This window comes from Lissotriton helveticus, chromosome 11 (assembly GCF_964261635.1).
Source record: "Lissotriton helveticus chromosome 11, aLisHel1.1, whole genome shotgun sequence".
Classification (NCBI taxonomy): Eukaryota; Metazoa; Chordata; class Amphibia; order Caudata; family Salamandridae; genus Lissotriton; species Lissotriton helveticus.
The window spans coordinates 921931810-921952463 of NC_136072.1; the positions used below are offsets into that span (position 1 = coordinate 921931810).

A 20654-nucleotide genomic window follows, 5' to 3' on the forward strand; every position below is an offset into this window, starting at 1 on the left:
GGACATAGATGCACCTCGGGTTCTCGTCTCCAAAGCGCAGGGTGGCTGGATGCAGGGGTGTCTTTTGAGGTTGGATTTCACCTTACCTAGCCACTCGCGGTTGGGGGGTCTCCATGCAGAGGCTGCAGACAACGTTGGGGAGTCTTGGAGGGGTCAACCCACATTGGACACCGTCTCTGGAGCACCTCGTTGGGACCGGTAGGCCACTGGGATTAGGGCCGTAGGCGATGGGTGCAGTGGTGGTTCCACACGTCGGGTTTCTTTGTCTTCAGCAGGCTCAAAGTCTACTTTGGGAGTTTCCTTTAAACAGAGCTACTGTTCACAGGAGATCCGGTGTTTGTTGAAGGCAGTCAGTCCTCCCAGGGGTTCTGGAGGTTGCTGGCAGCAGGACAAGGTGACTTTTGGCGCAGGATCTCTGGAAACTGCAGAGGGGCTGGTAGGGCTGGGGCCAAGTCAGTTCTTCTCTACAGTTTCCTCTGCTGGGCATCTACTTTCGTCCTTCTCTTTCGTAGGTTGCGGGAATATGTCTTCTTGGTTCATGGATGCCCCCAAATATTGTATTTAGCGTGCGTTTTAGGGGTCTTGCGGTCAGTAGCCAATGGGCTACTGACCTTACGGTGACTACACTCTTGGTGTGCACAACCCTCGAGGGGGAGTGGGCACAACCCTTAATCCTGATTGGAGAGTGCCTGCCATCTGACAGATGGCGGGCACTGAAGAGTGGGCTTCACCTTGCCTCCTCCACCTGAGGGGTGAGGTTGGCTGAGGTGAACACACCTTCTAGGCTGTACTCATTTTTCCCACCTGTATTCCTGCCAAAAAGGAGGGGAGACAGGAAGAGGGCCTACTCCTGATAGCAGGAGAGGCTGGGGGGTCGCGTTACAAAGACTGCAAGGCCTTTGAAACTCCCTGCCACAGATGGCTCTTCCTGGCCTGGGGGAGGTGTGACCACCTCTGCCCAGAAAAGGCTTTGTTTCTGGACTCAGGAAGCGAAGGCTTCCACTCCAGGAGTCCAGAAACTTGTCTTGTGGTGGCAGGCTGGTGTGTACCAGGCCGGGAACCCACCAGAGGCTGGTCATTTTTCAGGGGACATTTCTAAGATGCCCGCTATGTGCATTTTTCCTTAAATCCCACACTGGCATCGGTGTGGGTTTAATGTGCTGAGAAGTTGGATACCAAATTTCCCAGTTTTTAGAAAAGCCATTAGGGTGCTGTGGAGTTCTTAATGACAAACTCCCAGCACCATACACTCTTAATGGCATTACTGCCCTTACAATGTCTAAGAATTGGTCTGGACACTGTAGGGGTTCAGGGCTCATGCACCAGTACCCTCAACACTGGTGTATTGTACCCAGCAAGAGGGGGGGCTGACCTATACCAGGGCAGTGGGTTGTAGGCATGGCACATAGGGACGTGTGCCATGTAGGCCCTTCACTTTGTTCTGCACTAAAACACGCAGCCTGCAATGGCAGTGTGTGTGTGTGTGTGTAAAGGTGCAGGGCCTCTAAGGGTTGAACAATAAGTGGCCAAAGAGGTGCCAATTGGGGGTACAAGGTATCGTTTTGGGAAAGAACACAGGCCGTGGGAACCTGATTGGCAGGGACCCAGGGCACGTCAAAGTGCATCAGTAGTCTGGCAAAAAGTGAGGTGGGGTACTGCAACAGAAACCCAGCTTCCTACACACAGTCACATGGGTTCAGGTTTCTCTGCTCACTAATGAGGAGCGATGACAAAGTTAAACTCTTAGTAGTATGCTGGAGGGAAAAAGTAACATGGGAGGATGTCTTGTCATGTGAATTTATAAATCTAGCAACTACCCCAGCTTTAGAGGTTATAATTCTCTCACTTGAAAGCTCACTCTCATTGGTTAAAATAAAAAGAGACTTCGAATGAAACGTCTGGTAAAAGAACTCAAGCTATTGCCAGAGCTCATTTTATCCTTACAAAGTCTGTGTCGCATTTCTTTTACGAATTAGGAGACAAACGAATTTTCCTTATTTGTCTCTAATTAATGACAAAACGTATTATAAAATAAATACTACAAATTAGAACTGGGAACACACAGTTGTGAGAATGAAAGGTCTTTGAGGAAAAATTGGCTAGAATAATGGGCATTGTGTGTGTGGGGTGATCTGAATGTCAAATACACCATAAACCATCTGAGAAGGTTAGACGTCAGGGTTGCTTTGGCCAGTTATACTATATAGAGCCAGAAAAGAGTTTTTAAGGTAAAATGTCTGAGTATCATATGTTTTGTTAGATTGCAATGTATTTTGGAAGAGAGGAGGGAATCTCCTTCCTAAGGTTAGGAGAGTCTCAGGATTAAACGGATTCAAAGCACATGTCATTTTATCTCAAATGAAACATGTAGTCACCGAAAGAGCACGTAAGGAACAAATTAGCCCGATTAGAAATAATTATATATTGTTTAATCTTGGTGTTTATAAAGATGTATGGGTTGGTGAAGTAACAAGTATTGCATGTGTATAAATGATCTATACTCAAGTTAAAGAGAAGCCAGAGTGACCACATCTAGTGCAAGGACAAACTATTTGCCACTGTACAGAGTGACAACATTATGATCAGACATTTATTTATACGATTTGTATTATTCATTGTTTTAAATTTCTATATAATTATATACTGGAAATGATGAATTTTTCAATTTCCAAGGTTTATTGATAAAAGTATGTTTTGTGAAAATTGGGGTGGATTATACTTGGATATTGGTAAAGACTTAAAATATATTTAAGTTTCTGTCGTTTGAACTATGTTTCTTTTGGCTTTGGAAAAGCAATATAAACAACAGAAGCCATCTCAATATAGATATATGAAATCTACTTAAGTAACCCCAAATTGTGCAGTGTTCAACACATATTTAGTGGCTCTCTGATGTTGATGTAATGCAGATAAATATAGGATGTTGGTTTTGTACTTGAGAAATTACACAACAAAAAAAGTAGGAAAATCAGCAGCAGAGAGGCAGAATCAATATATGATAAAATAAGGTTAAATAACAGAATTTTTTTTAAATGTAAAAAATAATTATTCATATATATATATATATTTTTTTTTTCAAACAAAGGAGGCGGCACATCAGGAATTAATTTAAGTCTTTTTATTCAAGACTTCACCCCACCAACGCGTTTCAGCCAACACTGGCCTTGCTCACGGTTGGTTAGTCCCTCTTTAGTGTTTGTTTATATACTGTCCCACTTAGAGCCATTTAGGAGGCATTGTGGGATTTGTAGTTACAGTGTCCATTTGTGAAAAATAATAAAAATAAAAGAAAGACAATATTGTGCTTTTTAAAATAACTGCACATTGGTGACAAATAGTTCACTGGGGCTGTATTCTTATTTCAAATTCTTGGTATAGTACCCAAGTGACATGTTCTTCATTACTGACTCAGTGTTCATAGTTTCTGGTATAGTACCCCATTATCCTGACGAGAACACATTTACTATTCAAGATGGACATGCAGATCTTCTCCAAAGTTCATCCCTTTCGGGTGTTTTGTTCTGAGTCTGACTATCATGCGAGATTCAATTTGTCGCAGTCTGCGAACCACATCACCACCTCTCTCCATTTTGTCCACCATCTTTACACCATAGAAATGCATTTGTCTCCAGTCTCCATTTTGGCAAATGCTCATGTGTTTTGCTGTCGCATACTGCATATTAGAATTTTTGACTGCTCGGATGTGTTCCAAAATTCGTTTTTTTAACATGCAAGTTGTACAACCCACGTACTTCAATCCACATTTGCACTCAATGATATATACAACATTTTTCGAAGTGCAAGAGATCTGTTGTTCAATTCTCATTAGTTTTCCATCTGGTTCCTCAATCATTTTCATGCCTTTGCCAATTTTGCAAGCTTTGCAAGAGTTGCATGGTGTGAATCCTTTTCGTTGATTTTGTAGCCAATTCGTCTTCTGTTTCTCTTGAAAGTAACTTCGTACCAGCAAATCTTTAATGGATGTATTCTTTTTGTACGTTATTTGCGGTGTTTCACCGAGAGCTGTTCCAATGTCTGGATCCCCAGACAGTAGGTGCCAATATTTTTTCAATATGCGTGCAATTTTACCACTTTCCTTACTGAAAGTTGTGATGAATCTGGGAGGTGTGTGGGTTTCAGATTTTTTAGGCTGTTCCATTAGTGTTTGTGTTCTTGTTTTCAAATCGATCTTTCTCTTGCATTGTGTCAGCACTCTCTCTTTGTAACCTCTTACTCTGAATCTGCTTTTGCTCTCCTTTATCACCTTTTCTGCGTCTGCCGGCACAGAGCAATTTCGTTTCAGGCGTGTGAACTCTCCATAGGGTATGCTTCGTAACAAGGATGTCGGATGGAAGCTTGTGCCGTGGAGCACACTGTTAGTGGCAGTTTTTTTACGAAAGAGAGTCGATTCCAGTTTGTCATTCGACACATATATTTTGGTGTCCAAAAAGTCTATTTCCGTTGTACTGGTATTACATGTAAACTGTAGACCAATTTCATTTTGATTCAGTTTCTTAAAATAAGTTTGGAATTGATCATTTGTGCCATGCCAAATAATAAATAGGTCGTCAATATAACGCACCCACAATATTATTCGGTCCAAATCATGTTGATTCTCCTCATTCCACGCCACAGTCTTCTCCCACCACCCCATTGTAATGTTCGCATAGTTGGGAGATAGAGAAATGCCCATGGCCGTGCCACAGATTTGTTTAAATAACTGTTTGTCAAAGAAAAATACATTATTTCTCAGGCATAAGTCAATCATTTTAATCAGCATTTGTGAATGTTCCAAATAATTAATGCTGCGTTGTTTCAGGTAGTATTCTACAGCTTGCATCCCGATCTCATGACGGATTGAAGTGTAGAGTGAGACTGCATCGATGGTGATTAACAGATATTCTGGGTTCCAATCTACATTCATCAGTATTCTCAGAAAGTCCCCAGTATCCTTAATGTATGAAGGAAGACTTTGTGCAACAGGGGCTAAAAATGTATCCACATAGTTGGAAACGTTCTCATATAATGACCCACAAGCTGAAACAATTGGTCTCCCAGGAGGATGGTTCAAGGTTTTGTGAATCTTCGGGAGAAAATATATACAGGGTATTATTGGATGGTCAATTGTTAAATACTTTTTTTCATCGTCATCTATTAGACCTTTAGCATGCCAAGTTTCCAGATGTTTTTGTAATTCTCTCTGCATATTCACATATGGATTGTTTTCCAATTTCTGATAATTATTTTCTTGATTCAATTGTCTCTGTGCTTCACATATATAGTCAGATGTTTTCATCAGCACGATGTTGCCCCCCTTGTCTGCTGGCTTTATAGTGATTTTCTCATTTTCCATCAGTGTTTTTATGGCAGCTCGCTCAGATTTTGTGAGATTTTCACGCGTTTTGTTCCTTACTTTGATTAGGTTGTCGATTTCTTTTGTTACTGCTTCTGCGAAGAGATCGATTTTGTTGCCGGGAGATAAAATCGGATAATATCTCGATTTCCTCTTCAAGCCAGTGGCTGGTCTCTCATCTGTTGTTATTTGTAGCTCTTCCAGCAATTCCGTGTCTGATAGTGATGTACCATTTAGATCAAATAGTGATTCAAAACTGTTCCTCAAATCCGGTATGTCTGCAATGGTGTTGAAAGTGATATCATTTATGTTTTCTTCCGGAATATTTGATGTTTCAATGGATTTTCCTGCATGTATTTTTGCCAGTTTTAACTTTCTAACATATTTATACAGATCTATTCTTGTCTCCGTGTAGTCAAAATGCGCTTCCGGACAGAATGATAGTCCCTTATTCAACACACTTCTCTCAGTTTCTGTTAGTTCATAGTCTGCAAGATTCACTATTAGGTTTGTTTCGGATTGCGATTGCGGAGGGGGTATTGGCGTTTTTCTGCGTCTTGCCCTGCGGATTTTTCGGTGGCTGATGCTGGGGTTGTTTGATTTTGTAGTCCCCTGCCTCTTCCTCTGCGTCCTCGGTTGGGGTATGGTCGCCTTCCCCTCCCTCTTCCTCCGCCTCTCGAAATGCTCTTCTCCAGATTGACCAATTCGACCTCTTCTAAAACAGACAAGTTTTTTGTCTGGTATGTACTGCGTGCTGAGCCATCATCACTGATGCTGGATTCACTTGCACTCGACATTAATTTTTGCGTGGGGTAGTTCTTCTTCAGGGTATCATATTTTCTGGCAAATGTGAGAATTCTGCCATGAATGTAGTCCTGCTCATCCCGTTGGAATTTGCGCTCTTTGCGCTCCTCGACCTCACTTTCGTAGGCGTCTAATCTTGTTTCCATGTCTTTACGTAATTTGACTACTTCATCCTGATTGGTTTCTTTGGATAATTTGTCCTCCAAATCTTTTATTTTCTGTGTAATCTCATCCCCTTCAATACGAGCATGCTTCACTAGAATGCGCATCATATTGAGCGAGCATTGTGTATTGTTATCTATCCATTCATCAATTAATGATTTTTTTACTTCAAAATGCGTGGGCATCGTAAATATTCTTAGGCCACGAGGAATCCGTTTGACTTCCAGATATTTCTCAAGGGCAATGACTTCCCAGCTTTTGTTGATTTCTTTCTTGTATAATTTTTCCAAAACATTCAGTTGCTGTTTAACAGTGCTTTCATTTGTCGCAGATGTCGCGGCAGTGCCAGGAGTTTCATCAGATTTAGCTCCAGTTTTAAACATTGTTGTCACTTTGGAAGCGCGTTTAGCTACACGAGCTTCCATGATTTATACAATGTTATTTCAGTGCTGCACTTATTATTAACCATCAAGGGTGAACATTTATCAGTCTCTGTTCCTTTAAGACTTGTTCCTGATCTGTTTGAACTCCGCAAAGCCGGCTGTGTTGTTCACAGTACCGGCGTATAATGTGCGGAGACTCTGTCAGCCACTTCAACTTCCCGGTCACAGTCTTTAGAGGTATGTGCTCAGCTTACCTCGTGTGGGACTTCTCAGGCAGTTGGAGACGATGAGACACCGCTCCTCCGCTCGTCCACCCGGGGTAATCGCTCTCACACCGGCATTCAGTGCTGGAAGTTGGGCGCTTCTCTCGGCTTCGTTTCTTGTGTCACAATGTGATCCCAAACCATGCGAGCACTGAATGCCGGTGTGAGAGCGATTACCCCGGGTGGACGAGCGGAGGAGCGGTGTCTCATCGTCTCCAACTGCCTGAGAAGTCCCACACGAGGTAAGCTGAGCACAAACCTCTAAAGACTGTGATCGGGAAGTTGAAGTGGCTGACAGAGTCTCCGCACATTATACGCCGGTACTGTGAACAACACAGCCGGCTTTGCGGAGTTCAAACAGATCAGGAACAAGTCTTAAAGGAACAGAGACTGATAAATGTTCACCCTTGATGGTTAATAATAAGTGCAGCACTGAAATAACATTGTATAAATCATGGAAGCTCGTGTAGCTAAACGCGCTTCCAAAGTGACAACAATGTTTAAAACTGGAGCTAAATCTGATGAAACTCCTGGCACTGCCGCGACATCTGCGACAAATGAAAGCACTGTTAAACAGCAACTGAATGTTTTGGAAAAATTATACAAGAAAGAAATCAACAAAAGCTGGGAAGTCATTGCCCTTGAGAAATATCTGGAAGTCAAACGGATTCCTCGTGGCCTAAGAATATTTACGATGCCCACGCATTTTGAAGTAAAAAAATCATTAATTGATGAATGGATAGATAACAATACACAATGCTCGCTCAATATGATGCGCATTCTAGTGAAGCATGCTCGTATTGAAGGGGATGAGATTACACAGAAAATAAAAGATTTGGAGGACAAATTATCCAAAGAAACCAATCAGGATGAAGTAGTCAAATTACGTAAAGACATGGAAACAAGATTAGACGCCTACGAAAGTGAGGTCGAGGAGCGCAAAGAGCGCAAATTCCAACGGGATGAGCAGGACTACATTCATGGCAGAATTCTCACATTTGCCAGAAAATATGATACCCTGAAGAAGAACTACCCCACGCAAAAATTAATGTCGAGTGCAAGTGAATCCAGCATCAGTGATGATGGCTCAGCACGCAGTACATACCAGACAAAAAACTTGTCTGTTTTAGAAGGGTCGAATTGGTCAATCTGGAGAAGAGCATTTCGAGAGGCGGAGGAAGAGGGAGGGGAAGGCGACCATACCCCAACCGAGGACGCAGAGGAAGAGGCAGGGGACTAAAAAATCAAACAACCCCAGCATCAGCCACCGAAAAATCCGCAGGGCAAGACGCAGAAAAACGCCAATACCCCCTCCGCAATCGCAATCCGAAACAAACCTAATAGTGAATCTTGCAGACTATGAACTAACAGAAACTGAGAGAAGTGTGTTGAATAAGGGACTATCATTCTGTCCGGAAGCGCATTTTGACTACACGGAGACAAGAATAGATCTGTATAAATATGTTAGAAAGTTAAAACTGGCAAAAATACATGCAGGAAAATCCATTGAAACATCAAATATTCCGGAAGAAAACATAAATGATATCACTTTCAACACCATTGCAGACATACCGGATTTGAGGAACAGTTTTGAATCACTATTTGATCTAAATGGTACATCACTATCAGACACGGAATTGCTGGAAGAGCTACAAATAACAACAGATGAGAGACCAGCCACTGGCTTGAAGAGGAAATCGAGATATTATCCGATTTTATCTCCCGGCAACAAAATCGATCTCTTCGCAGAAGCAGTAACAAAAGAAATCGACAACCTAATCAAAGTAAGGAACAAAACGCGTGAAAATCTCACAAAATCTGAGCGAGCTGCCATAAAAACACTGATGGAAAATGAGAAAATCACTATAAAGCCAGCAGACAAGGGGGGCAACATCGTGCTGATGAAAACATCTGACTATATATGTGAAGCACAGAGACAATTGAATCAAGAAAATAATTATCAGAAATTGGAAAACAATCCATATGTGAATATGCAGAGAGAATTACAAAAACATCTGGAAACTTGGCATGCTAAAGGTCTAATAGATGACGATGAAAAAAAGTATTTAACAATTGACCATCCAATAATACCCTGTATATATTTTCTCCCGAAGATTCACAAAACCTTGAACCATCCTCCTGGGAGACCAATTGTTTCAGCTTGTGGGTCATTATATGAGAACGTTTCCAACTATGTGGATACATTTTTAGCCCCTGTTGCACAAAGTCTTCCTTCATACATTAAGGATACTGGGGACTTTCTGAGAATACTGATGAATGTAGATTGGAACCCAGAATATCTGTTAATCACCATCGATGCAGTCTCACTCTACACTTCAATCCGTCATGAGATCGGGATGCAAGCTGTAGAATACTACCTGAAACAACGCAGCATTAATTATTTGGAACATTCACAAATGCTGATTAAAATGATTGACTTATGCCTGAGAAATAATGTATTTTTCTTTGACAAACAGTTATTTAAACAAATCTGTGGCACGGCCATGGGCATTTCTCTATCTCCCAACTATGCGAACATTACAATGGGGTGGTGGGAGAAGACTGTGGCGTGGAATGAGGAGAATCAACATGATTTGGACCGAATAATATTGTGGGTGCGTTATATTGACGACCTATTTATTATTTGGCATGGCACAAATGATCAATTCCAAACTTATTTTAAGAAACTGAATCAAAATGAAATTGGTCTACAGTTTACATGTAATACCAGTACAACGGAAATAGACTTTTTGGACACCAAAATATATGTGTCGAATGACAAACTGGAATCGACTCTCTTTCGTAAAAAAACTGCCACTAACAGTGTGCTCCACGGCACAAGCTTCCATCCGACATCCTTGTTACGAAGCATACCCTATGGAGAGTTCACACGCCTGAAACGAAATTGCTCTGTGCCGGCAGACGCGGAAAAGGTGATAAAGGAGAGCAAAAGCAGATTCAGAGTAAGAGGTTACAAAGAGAGAGTGCTGACACAATGCAAGAGAAAGATCGATTTGAAAACAAGAACACAAACACTAATGGAACAGCCTAAAAAATCTGAAACCCACACACCTCCCAGATTCATCACAACTTTCAGTAAGGAAAGTGGTAAAATTGCACGCATATTGAAAAAATATTGGCACCTACTGTCTGGGGATCCAGACATTGGAACAGCTCTCGGTGAAACACCGCAAATAACGTACAAAAAGAATACATCCATTAAAGATTTGCTGGTACGAAGTTACTTTCAAGAGAAACAGAAGACGAATTGGCTACAAAATCAACGAAAAGGGTTCACACCATGCAACTCTTGCAAAGCTTGCAAAATTGGCAAAGGCATGAAAATGATTGAGGAACCAGATGGAAAACTAATGAGAATTGAACAACAGATCTCTTGCACTTCGAAAAATGTTGTATATATCATTGAGTGCAAATGTGGATTGAAGTACGTGGGTTGTACAACTTGCATGTTAAAAAAACGAATTTTGGAACACATCCGAGCAGTCAAAAATTCTAATATGCAGTATGGCTCAGCAAAACACATGAGCATTTGCCAAAATGGAGACTGGAGACAAATGCATTTCTATGGTGTAAAGATGGTGGACAAAATGGAGAGAGGTGGTGATGTGGTTCGCAGACTGCGACAAATTGAATCTCGCATGATAGTCAGACTCAGAACAAAACACCCGAAAGGGATGAACTTTGGAGAAGATCTGCATGTCCATCTTGAATAGTAAATGTGTTCTCGTCAGGATAATGGGGTACTATACCAGAAACTATGAACACTGAGTCAGTAATGAAGAACATGTCACTTGGGTACTATACCAAGAATTTGAAATAAGAATACAGCCCCAGTGAACTATTTGTCACCAATGTGCAGTTATTTTAAAAAGCACAATATTGTCTTTCTTTTATTTTTATTATTTTTCACAAATGGACACTGTAACTACAAATCCCACAATGCCTCCTAAATGGCTCTAAGTGGGACAGTATATAAACAAACACTAAAGAGGGACTAACCAACCGTGAGCAAGGCCAGTGTTGGCTGAAACGCGTTGGTGGGGTGAAGTCTTGAATAAAAAGACTTAAATTAATTCCTGATGTGCCGCCTCCTTTGTTTGAAAAAATTTCCCTGGGTCAGGATCCGACCCCTGGGCTGAGCACACGCTGCTGAGCGCTCTCGCATGGTTTGGGATCACATTGTGACACATATATATATATATATATATATAGACACACACACACACACACATATACATAGATCCATCCGCGGAGATGTCCCACCGCTTGCCTAGCGGTTCTTTGGTGCTTGCAAGCTTGTGCACCTGTTTGAGTGGAAGGGGCCTGACCTCCGGATTAGACTGGCGAGCGGCGCAGTCTTCTCCTTATTTCCACCGCCCACTTGGATTTTGATAATTAATTCATCTATTGGGACAAATATTTTTAAAGAGAACACGGGACCCACCTGGGTTTTTTATGGAGCACGAGTCTTAGAAGCACTGGGACTATCAGTACCATAATGCTTTGCTTTCTGACGCCTACTTGGGCGGAACTTGGAATGCCAATAAATATGGAGTCGCCAATTAAACACCGTGTTCCCTGTAATTCTTTGAGCCAGTGATCAAGAGCGGCTTTACGCTCGAAACGCGTTTGGCAGAATGTACTGAGGAGGACAAGGAGAAACTCTGGCGGTTGCTGCCGGAGGTGGTGTGTAGCAACCCTTCCTTGTGTGACATCTGAGAGGGCAACCTTGATGTGTGATATACATATATATATATATATATATATATATATATGCATATATATATATATATATATATATATATATATATATATATATATATATATATATATATATATATATATATTTGTATTGTTTTTCCAAACAGTAAAACCAAAACAAAACTCAACTGCAGTCGCACAGTACCATACAGTATTACCTCTGTGGGGAACAATATATCATAATTTCCCTCACTGTACCCTTTGTTGCTTAACTAGACATAATTAAAAAACAGTTTGAACAATACAATACAATACGATTCCCCCTTCCCTCCATCTCCATAGCGCTATATCAGTTTGCCATTGATCTAGACAAGGATGTCCACTGAGGACCGGACTGATCTGCATCCATTATTACATCAAAGAGTAGAATTTCAGACTGATAGGATGGATTGAGTGGTTGGAGCAACTGCATAGTGATATAATGCAGAGAGTTTACATGGTAGAGTAAGCATCAGTAAAAAGGTGGTTTTGCACACAGCAAGTGGTTAAAAGTGAAAGAATGTGGAGTATAGGAAAAGAGTGACTGAAGCATGTAAGTCTAATCTCACCCTTTCCTAGCGTTAAAGGCCATCCTCCGAGCTTCAGCTTTTTCCCGCAACATTGCTGGGTCCTGCACAAAGTTGTCAGGCTGTAGAAGAGAAATTATAACTTGTATTTATTTAAATCTGAAGAGATGTAACACCAATCTGAAATGAAGCAACATTTATTTATACAAGGATTTTTGTACTCATGAACAAATGCTCTCAGGATACAAGACCGCCTCCATTGGGTATAGCTGAAAAAAGCCGTTTTGTTTCATTTTGTTCTAATTTTCTATTTATTTGTAAGCCTCCTTATTCACTTCGTATATCTCGATCCACAACTTTACATCCTATCACCTTCAATAATAGTTCTAGCAACTACTCTCTCAAATAAGTCAAATTTCAGTCTCCAAAAAGCCAGATGTATGGAAAACCAGATAACTAAATCAACACTACCCCTCACAATACCCATAAATCACAGAGGACATGCTAGGTGAAAGTGAAACGTGTCAGAGACATGCCTATTTTTTCCCTTTAGTATCATGAACAAGGAGAGATAGAGCACGGATAATTTTCCACCACATTTTGATTCTATTTAGTATGCCTACACACTCTTAAAAGGGACAGAAAGGGTTGTAGTTCTTTAGCTAGCGATTACTGCCAAAAGACTGTGTTGGTTAACACATGGATGGTACTATTATGTGTATTTACATTTTTGCTGCAACATATTCCTGGTGTACAGGCCTCTTTGTGTTGATGTGTTCATGTTTGTAACTACTTCCTGTTGGTTACTGCTGTGGATGTAACTCTCGCCTGATGTCTATTTTTGAAATAAGTAGTTCTTTGTCACCAGGCACAAAGGTATGCATACCTTTGCCATCTCCTCTTCAGGTTCGTCATCTTCCTCATCATCATCACCTTGTCTACCATCTTGCTCCAGCTGCCCTCGAGTCCTCAGTACTTGTGGGATGGTGAAGGGCCTGTGGTACAGATATAGATATTATTTAGAACACACTGGAGAGAGTTGATCTTTACTGAACAATAGAGTACAAGAATATACAGTCTCTTTGAGTTTTAAAGAAACGTGAGAGAAGAATGAAAATGTCTGATGGGAGATACAAGCACAATAAAAGATGTGTAGAAAAGGGATCATCGAGGGATCATTATACAGAGGAGAGCTAAAGGATGTATAAGCATATAGAGAGACATTTACTGTAAAGAACATGACCTGAAATCAAACAATACCAAATTCTGAATAACAAGGTTTCATCATGTCAATGGTATAATTCTCCTTGGATGATCTTTACAAATTGCGTGCCTCACTCAGGTTGTATAGCTCAGTTAAAAGGATTATGTTACTTACCCAGTAAGCATCTGATCTTGGCATGTAGAGTTGTAGAAACACATGCTTTGCATACTCCTGCCATTTAGTGTTGGGTCTGGATGTTTGCAAGTTGTTTTTCTTCGCAGAAGTCTTTGCTAATCCCGAGGTAGGGTGACTCCTCCTTTCAGTGATAGTGCGCATGGGCATCAACTCTATTGTTAGATTGTTTGCCCGCAAGAGGGTGAGAATAAAGTTAGTAAGTGTAGTACAGAGATGTCCATGCATATGAATATATATAGAAAGAACTGCAACAACTAAAGGTGCCCGGGGAGGCGGGTGGGTGCATGTGAATCTACAGCTCTACATGCCAAGAAAAGATGTTTACTGGGTAAGTAACATAATCTGTTCGAGGCATGTGTACTGTAGATACACATGCTTTGCATAGACTACAAAGCAGTATACTCCCAAAGCGGTGGCTAACCTGTACATGTTGCAGTTGTTTGAAACAGTGTTTTAAGTACTTCTTGGCCTACATTCGCTTGTTGGCTTGCTAACACATCAACACAATAAATAGTGTTTGGTAAATGTGTGTGCATTAGGCCATGTAGCTGCCTTACATAAGTCAGCTAGAGGAATGTTACCTAAAGAGGCCATAGTAGCCACTATTTTGCAAGTGGAATGCTCTCTAGGGGGTAAGGCTAAAGTTATTTTTGCTTTTGCATAACATGTTTGAATGCATTTAACAATCCATCTTGAAATGCCAGATGTTGAGATGGTATTGCCTTTGTGAGGTAGAGCAAATGCAACAAACAGTTGTTTTGTTTTGCGAAAATCTTTGGTTCTATCAATGTAGTATAATGAAGCTCTTTTGACATCAAGCGTGTGAAGCGCGCATTCTGCTACAGAATCAGGTTGAAGAAAAAACACAGGTAACTCAACAGATTGGTTTATATGAAAAGCAGAAACAACTTTGGGAAGGAATTTAGGGTTGGTGCGAAGAACTACACTGTCTTTGTAGAGCTGAAAGAAGGGTTCTTCCAAGGTTAGCTCACCAACTCTCCTTAATGAAGTGATTGCAATGAGGAAGGCAACTTTCCATGAAAGAAATTGCAAAGGAAAATTGTGCAATTGTTCCAAAGGTGGACCCATAAGCCTTGTAAGGACACTAAGATTCCATACTGGCACTGGGGGCATTCTTGGTGGTATTACCCTTTTTAAGCCTTCCATAAAGGCTTTGATCACTGGAATTATAAATAGTGATAAACAGTGCCTGTTCTGTAAATACGCAGCTACCGCTGCAAGGTGCAAACGAATAGATGTGTAAGCCAGTCCACTTTGCTGTAAGTGTAACAGGTAACAGATAATATTTTGTATAGAAGCATCTAGAGGATTCATTTGGTTGTTACTACAGTTGACAACAAATCTTTTCCACTTTGCTGCATAAAAAGCTCTGGTAGTAGGCTTTCTTGCCTCATACATTCTGGTGGTAGATTTAAATAAACAAACTCTATGACTTCAGGATCCAGATCGCTAAGTTTAGTTATTTGGCATTTGGATGTCTGATTTCTCCATGGTTCTGCATGAGGACCCTTGAAGTAAGATGCAGCGTTTGATGTGTAACTACTGAGAGCTCCAACAGGGTGGTGTACCATGGTTGACGGGCCCATGTGGAAGTTACTAGAATCAGTGTGAGGAATGTTTGCCTGAGCTTTTGAACTAGATACGGAATGATTAGGAGAGGCGGAAAAGCATAGGCAAATATCCCTGACCAGTTCATCATGTGAGCTTAAAAAGCTTTGAGTGCTAGAAAGACTGCTATAAGCTCTAGATAGTTGATAGGAAGGCTTTTGTGCTCGTTGCTCCATAGACCTTGTATTGTGTAATCTTGGAGATGGGCATCCCAAACTGTCAGAGACGCGTCTGCTGTGACCATGATCTGTGGAATAGGGTTGATGAAAGGCCGTGCTTTTGATACATTTTGTGGGTTCCACCACTGCAGAGACCGTTGGGTGCGTCCATCTACCATCACTAGATTGGTTCATTAACCCTGCGACTGATTCCACTGACGTGCTAAGCACTCTTGTAGGGGACGCATGTGGAGTCTTGCAAGGGGTAAAATTGCGATGCAAGACGTCATAATTCCCAGCAGTTGCATGAACACTCTGGCTGGTAATTTTTGGTTGGATTGAAACTGTAGTATCTTAGACTGAATGTTGTGAATTCTGGCTACATTGGGAGAGGCTAGAACTTTGATAGTGTGTAGAGTGGCTCCTAGGTAAGATTGGTAAGATTGCATCTATTAGGGATGCAGGTGAGATTTATGTGCATTTACCATGAAGCCCAGTTGATGAAGTAGGTCTATTGTGGTCTAAGTGTATTGTCTAAGTGTATTGTAGACAGTTTAGGTAAGTGCTGGCTTTGATTAACCAGTCATCTAGGTAGGGGAAGACGTGAGTAAGTTGTCTTCTAAGATGACCTGCAACTTTTGCCAGGCATTTGATAAATACTCTGGAAGCAGTAGTCACTCCAAACGGGAGTACTTTGAATTGGTAATGTTTGCCTGCTATCACAAATATGAGGTATTTGCGATGAGCTGGATGAATTGTAACATGAAAATATGAGTCCTTTAAGTCGAGAGTAGACATAAAATCTCCCTTCCGTAAAAGTGGAAGTACTTGTTGAAGGGTTACCATGTGAAAGTGTTCTGATAGTATGTATTGGTTTAACTCCCTGAGATCCAGAATAGGTCTTAAGGAGCTGTACTTTTTGGGAATCAGAAAATAAAGGGTAAACCCCTGAACCTTGGTACTCTAATGGATCTGGTTCTATGGCTCCTTTTAATAAGAGAGATTGCACTTCCTGTTTGAGCAACTGCAAGTGGTCTGGAGACAATTTGTGAGAGCGAGGCGGAATGTTTGGACGATTCGTGGTAAGCTCCAGGCAATAACCATGATGGATAATTCCGATCACGCATTTGTGGGTTGGTATAAATTGCCAAATGGGGAGAAACAGTTCACAGGTGTGGTATGGTCAGTGGGAAGTGTGGGGAAGTCAGTGCTTAACAGGGGAAGGGGAGTTACAGGGTGTGGTGCCCTCACCCCTGCCTTTAGAGTTGTTTCCTCTATATCCTCCTCGAAAGAAGCCTCTTGAGAAAGATGACTGGTTATTACCTTTGTAAGAGGAGGTGTTCTGGTCTGAGTGTGTGGTTTTGGACCCCAGTTGGTAAGATGAGCGACGAAAGGAACCTCTGTTTGAAGGAGACTGGAGCGCTCCCATGGACTTAGCAAATTCAGTGTCCTTTTTCATTTTTTCAAGCGCCTGATCGACTACAGGACCAAAGAGATGCTTTTTATCAAATGGTGTATTTAAAATAAATTGTTGGACTTCAGGCTTAAACCTGGCAATCCTTAACTGAGCATGTCTTCTGAGTAAGATGCTAGTGTTGACCTCTCTAGCACCGATATTAGCAGCATCTAGAGCACATCTTATTGACAAATTGAAATTAGAATTTCTTCATTTACCAAATTTTGCACTTTTGCCTTATGTTTATCTGGGAGATATTGGAGCAATTGTTCCATTTCATCCCAGTGTGCCCCGTCATATCTGGCCAAAAAGCCCTGCGTGTTTGCAATGCGCCAGTGATTGGCAGCTTGAGCAGCTATACATTTGCCAGAAGCGTCTATTAGCTTGGATTCTTTGTCTGGGGGAGGAGCATCCCAGAGGTTTGGGAATTAGCTCGTTTGCGAGCATTGGACACTACCAGTGAGTCTAGTGGCAACTGGCCCTCAATAAATATTGGATCTGTTGGGGAGGCTTTATTATTTTTTGTTGACTCTAGGAGTCAAGATGCGTGCACGCATAGGATCTTTAAAAGTTTCGTAAGCGTGTCTCATCGTACCCTTAAGCATAGGAAGTGTTTGTGTTGACCTGTGCATGGATCGTAATGTTTCAAACAAAAAATCCTCTTCTAGGGATTCTTTGTGTAGTACCACACCATGATATTCTGCAGCCCTGGCAAAGAGTTCCTGATAAAATACATTATTATCAGGTGGCGATGGCTTGGCAGGGTAAAGGTCTGGGTCGTTGTCTAATAGAGGGTCAATGGTGTAATCCTTCCATGGATATTCTGGTAAATGATTGTTCCCCTAGTCAATATCGTCTTCGTCATGGTGTTATTGGAGAGAATCCTGAAGTTTGATGTGCAAAGGAATTAGAGTCGGAGAAGAGGGTGGTGGAGGGGATGCTAGGGGTGGATGTAAAGGGCTGGTACCAATAGACTTCTTTTCTAAAGGGATTCTATAATGACTGTCTTTATCAGGAAGCTTGTGTTTACGAGGTAGCTTGATATGAATATGACTAGATTTCGGGTTAGTATAATGAGTCTTCTATTTGGGATCCATTTCCGGTGTAAGGGACATCTTTTGGTTTTAGTGCTGGTGTTTTCAGTGTCAATATGGGCTGGCCCGTGGGTGCGGAAGATTTCGGCTTCGAAGGCGGTTTATTTTTCAGCACAGAAGATTTTGGCTCTGAGCAGGATTTCAACTTGGAACCTGAGCGTTTCGGCTCCGAAGTGGGATTGTGTCGACTTGGTCCCGAGCCAGAAGGCTTGACTGGATGTTTCGGAGCCGAGCGGGAAGGCAGGGCACAGGAAACGTCATCTCAGTGCCGACCTTGGCCAGTAGGCCGAGGTGGTGCCGAAGCCTTAGGTTTTTTGTGAGTAAGTTAATGGGGCAAGGGGTCTTCTGTACTCACGTCACCTTGTCCCTGCGGAAGTTCTTCGGCGTCGAGGTCTAGCTGGAGCTCCGAATCCAACTCCAACACAGGGAAGGCCTCTTCTTCCTCCACTGCTGATACGCCAATATCTTCTTGCTCGGACTCTTCACTGAAAATATCAAGCGTGTCTTCAATGCTATGACTCTACATCTCTCGAGGTTGAGCCCGACGATGGCAAAGAGTTTTCTTCGACCAAAATGATCTGCAAGCGTCGCAGTCATCTTCTTTGTGCTCCGGAGACAAGTACAGGTTACACACCTGGTGTGAGTCAGTGCGCCAATACTTAGCGTGGCACTGAGGACAGAATTTGAAATGTGTCCGTTCCATCCAAGGAGAGCTGGACTGACGCGGTGAGGCCCAAAGGCCGTCCACGAAGCTTTCCAATTGAAAAAAAGATTTTGTTGAACAAAACGATGCACGGAGAATTGGGAAACCCATATGAATCAATACCGTCGAGAGTATTGCGCACCGAGGGGAACCCGGAGACCGGTTTCGAACCAGAGCGCAGCAATACACGTCCAAACCCGATGGTGGAAAAAACAACCTAACAATGAAGTCGATGCCATGCTCAGTATCACCGAAAGGAGGAGTCACCTTACCTCGTTACTAGGAACAAGTTCTTCAAAGAAAAACAACTTGCAAACATCCGGACCCAACACCAGATGGCAGGAGTATGCAAAGCATGCGTATCTACAGCACACATGCCTCAAACTATAAATTTCCTTTGTCCAAAATAAAAAAGTGAATTGAGTATTCAGAAAGAAACATGTTGTCAAGCATTTCCTTAGCCTGCCCAGCCCCTCTCAGTAAATTTAACAGCAAATTCTCTCTTCTGACTCAGCTTCCTTTCTTTATTGCAGTCTAGCTATAGCTGGCTTCAGCAGTCTGTCACAGACAGCACTGGATATAACGTTACATAGAATTGGTTTGGGTCAGTCTCTTACTCACGATTGGTTTCCTTTATTGTTCATCTCCGCTCCATGCTCTTTATTGGATCACTGCTCCATGCTCTTTATTGGATGGCTTTCCTCTTTATTCTTTTGTATGACCCGCATAATGGAGCACTTCCTCTTTACCCTTGCTATTCACTGGATGATTTGTATAGTTCCACTCCTGACATCAAAGAATTATTTTTCATTGTTTTTTGCTCATTCAATTTCTTATTTGTTACTGGAGTGTACACTTCTTGCACCTTTCTCTGCGTGTAGAGTGTACTTGTGTCATTTCCCTCATCTCTCATATCTCTCCTCTCACCCTCTCCATGAATATCGGAGACCAAGTACTTCTGAAGCTCGGCATCACTTTAGCTTTCTGCCCACCTCTGCCTCGCTTCTCCACTCTCTCACTCATTTCCCTCTTCCATTCCAGAAGGAACAAGGAAGATCCCTGTAAGTCTTTTCGCTCCTTGAGTCTTTTTTAGATGTACTCTCTCCCTCGTCTGCCACTATGCTGAACCACCATGGCTGGCGCTATTGGCTTTAACAATGTTGGAGGTTTTTATAATGTGCCAGCTTTAGCAAAGTCACAAGCACTTACCAACCCTCCTGAAAGTTATACTTTCAAGAGGCCACCACGCTGCATGACACAATGTGGCAGCCATCTTAAAATCCATATGAACACGTTTTCTTCTATTCTTTCAAGAAGTTAGCCACTTTGAGTCACTAAGTTCCGTCATGCATTTGAAAGTATAACAAATAATTGCCGGTTCCAATATTAGCTTTGCCAGTACCAGCACATTTTAAAAGTATCTGGCACTGGAAAAGCAAATAGCAGCAACTAAAAAACACAGTGGTAGAGCAAGGCCGATTGGCTTTGCAAATTCCTGTTGCTAGTTAGGTCAGAAGGCTACATGTGATTAATTAACTAGAATCAAAGATCATCCAGCTATTCAGTACACAGCAACAGTTTTGTTCAATTACGTAAATTTATCAAATTTTGCCCTTACCCCAAAACACAATTAGGACTGATATCAGAGCTAATTAATTTAAAACAATGGGGTAGCACAATATTCATAAATACAAGTACAAGTACTTGAACCAGTGTGCACAATTCACAAAAGACAATTGTCAAATCATATTCTCACCTTCTTCTATTTAAGTTATATTTGCATCAATAATTTATGCATTTCAACGTATCACATTTAGTAATCATCCATATTTGTTCACATATGGTTAATAACACATATACATATAATGTTTCTTCACATTACTGCTTTTAACATATTTATATGCTTGCTTCCAACATGCATATATTCTTTTTCTTCAAGCCCAATGCATTTCAAGATCTGTG

At 41.6% G+C, this 20654-nt stretch overlaps 1 protein-coding gene across 1 annotated transcript in view; it reads right to left on the minus strand.

Annotated features, from left to right (window-relative positions):
* The window catches only part of ASCC2 (activating signal cointegrator 1 complex subunit 2), a 427823-nt gene that overhangs the window by 36300 nt on the left and 370869 nt on the right, over positions 1-20654 (minus strand). The window contains exons 16-17 of the mRNA XM_078667208.1: positions 13140-13248; positions 12296-12375 (exon numbers count right to left, since the gene is read on the minus strand). Of these exons, the coding sequence (XP_078523334.1) occupies positions 12296-12375; positions 13140-13248 (189 nt within the window). The remainder of the gene's footprint in view (positions 1-12295; positions 12376-13139; positions 13249-20654) is intronic.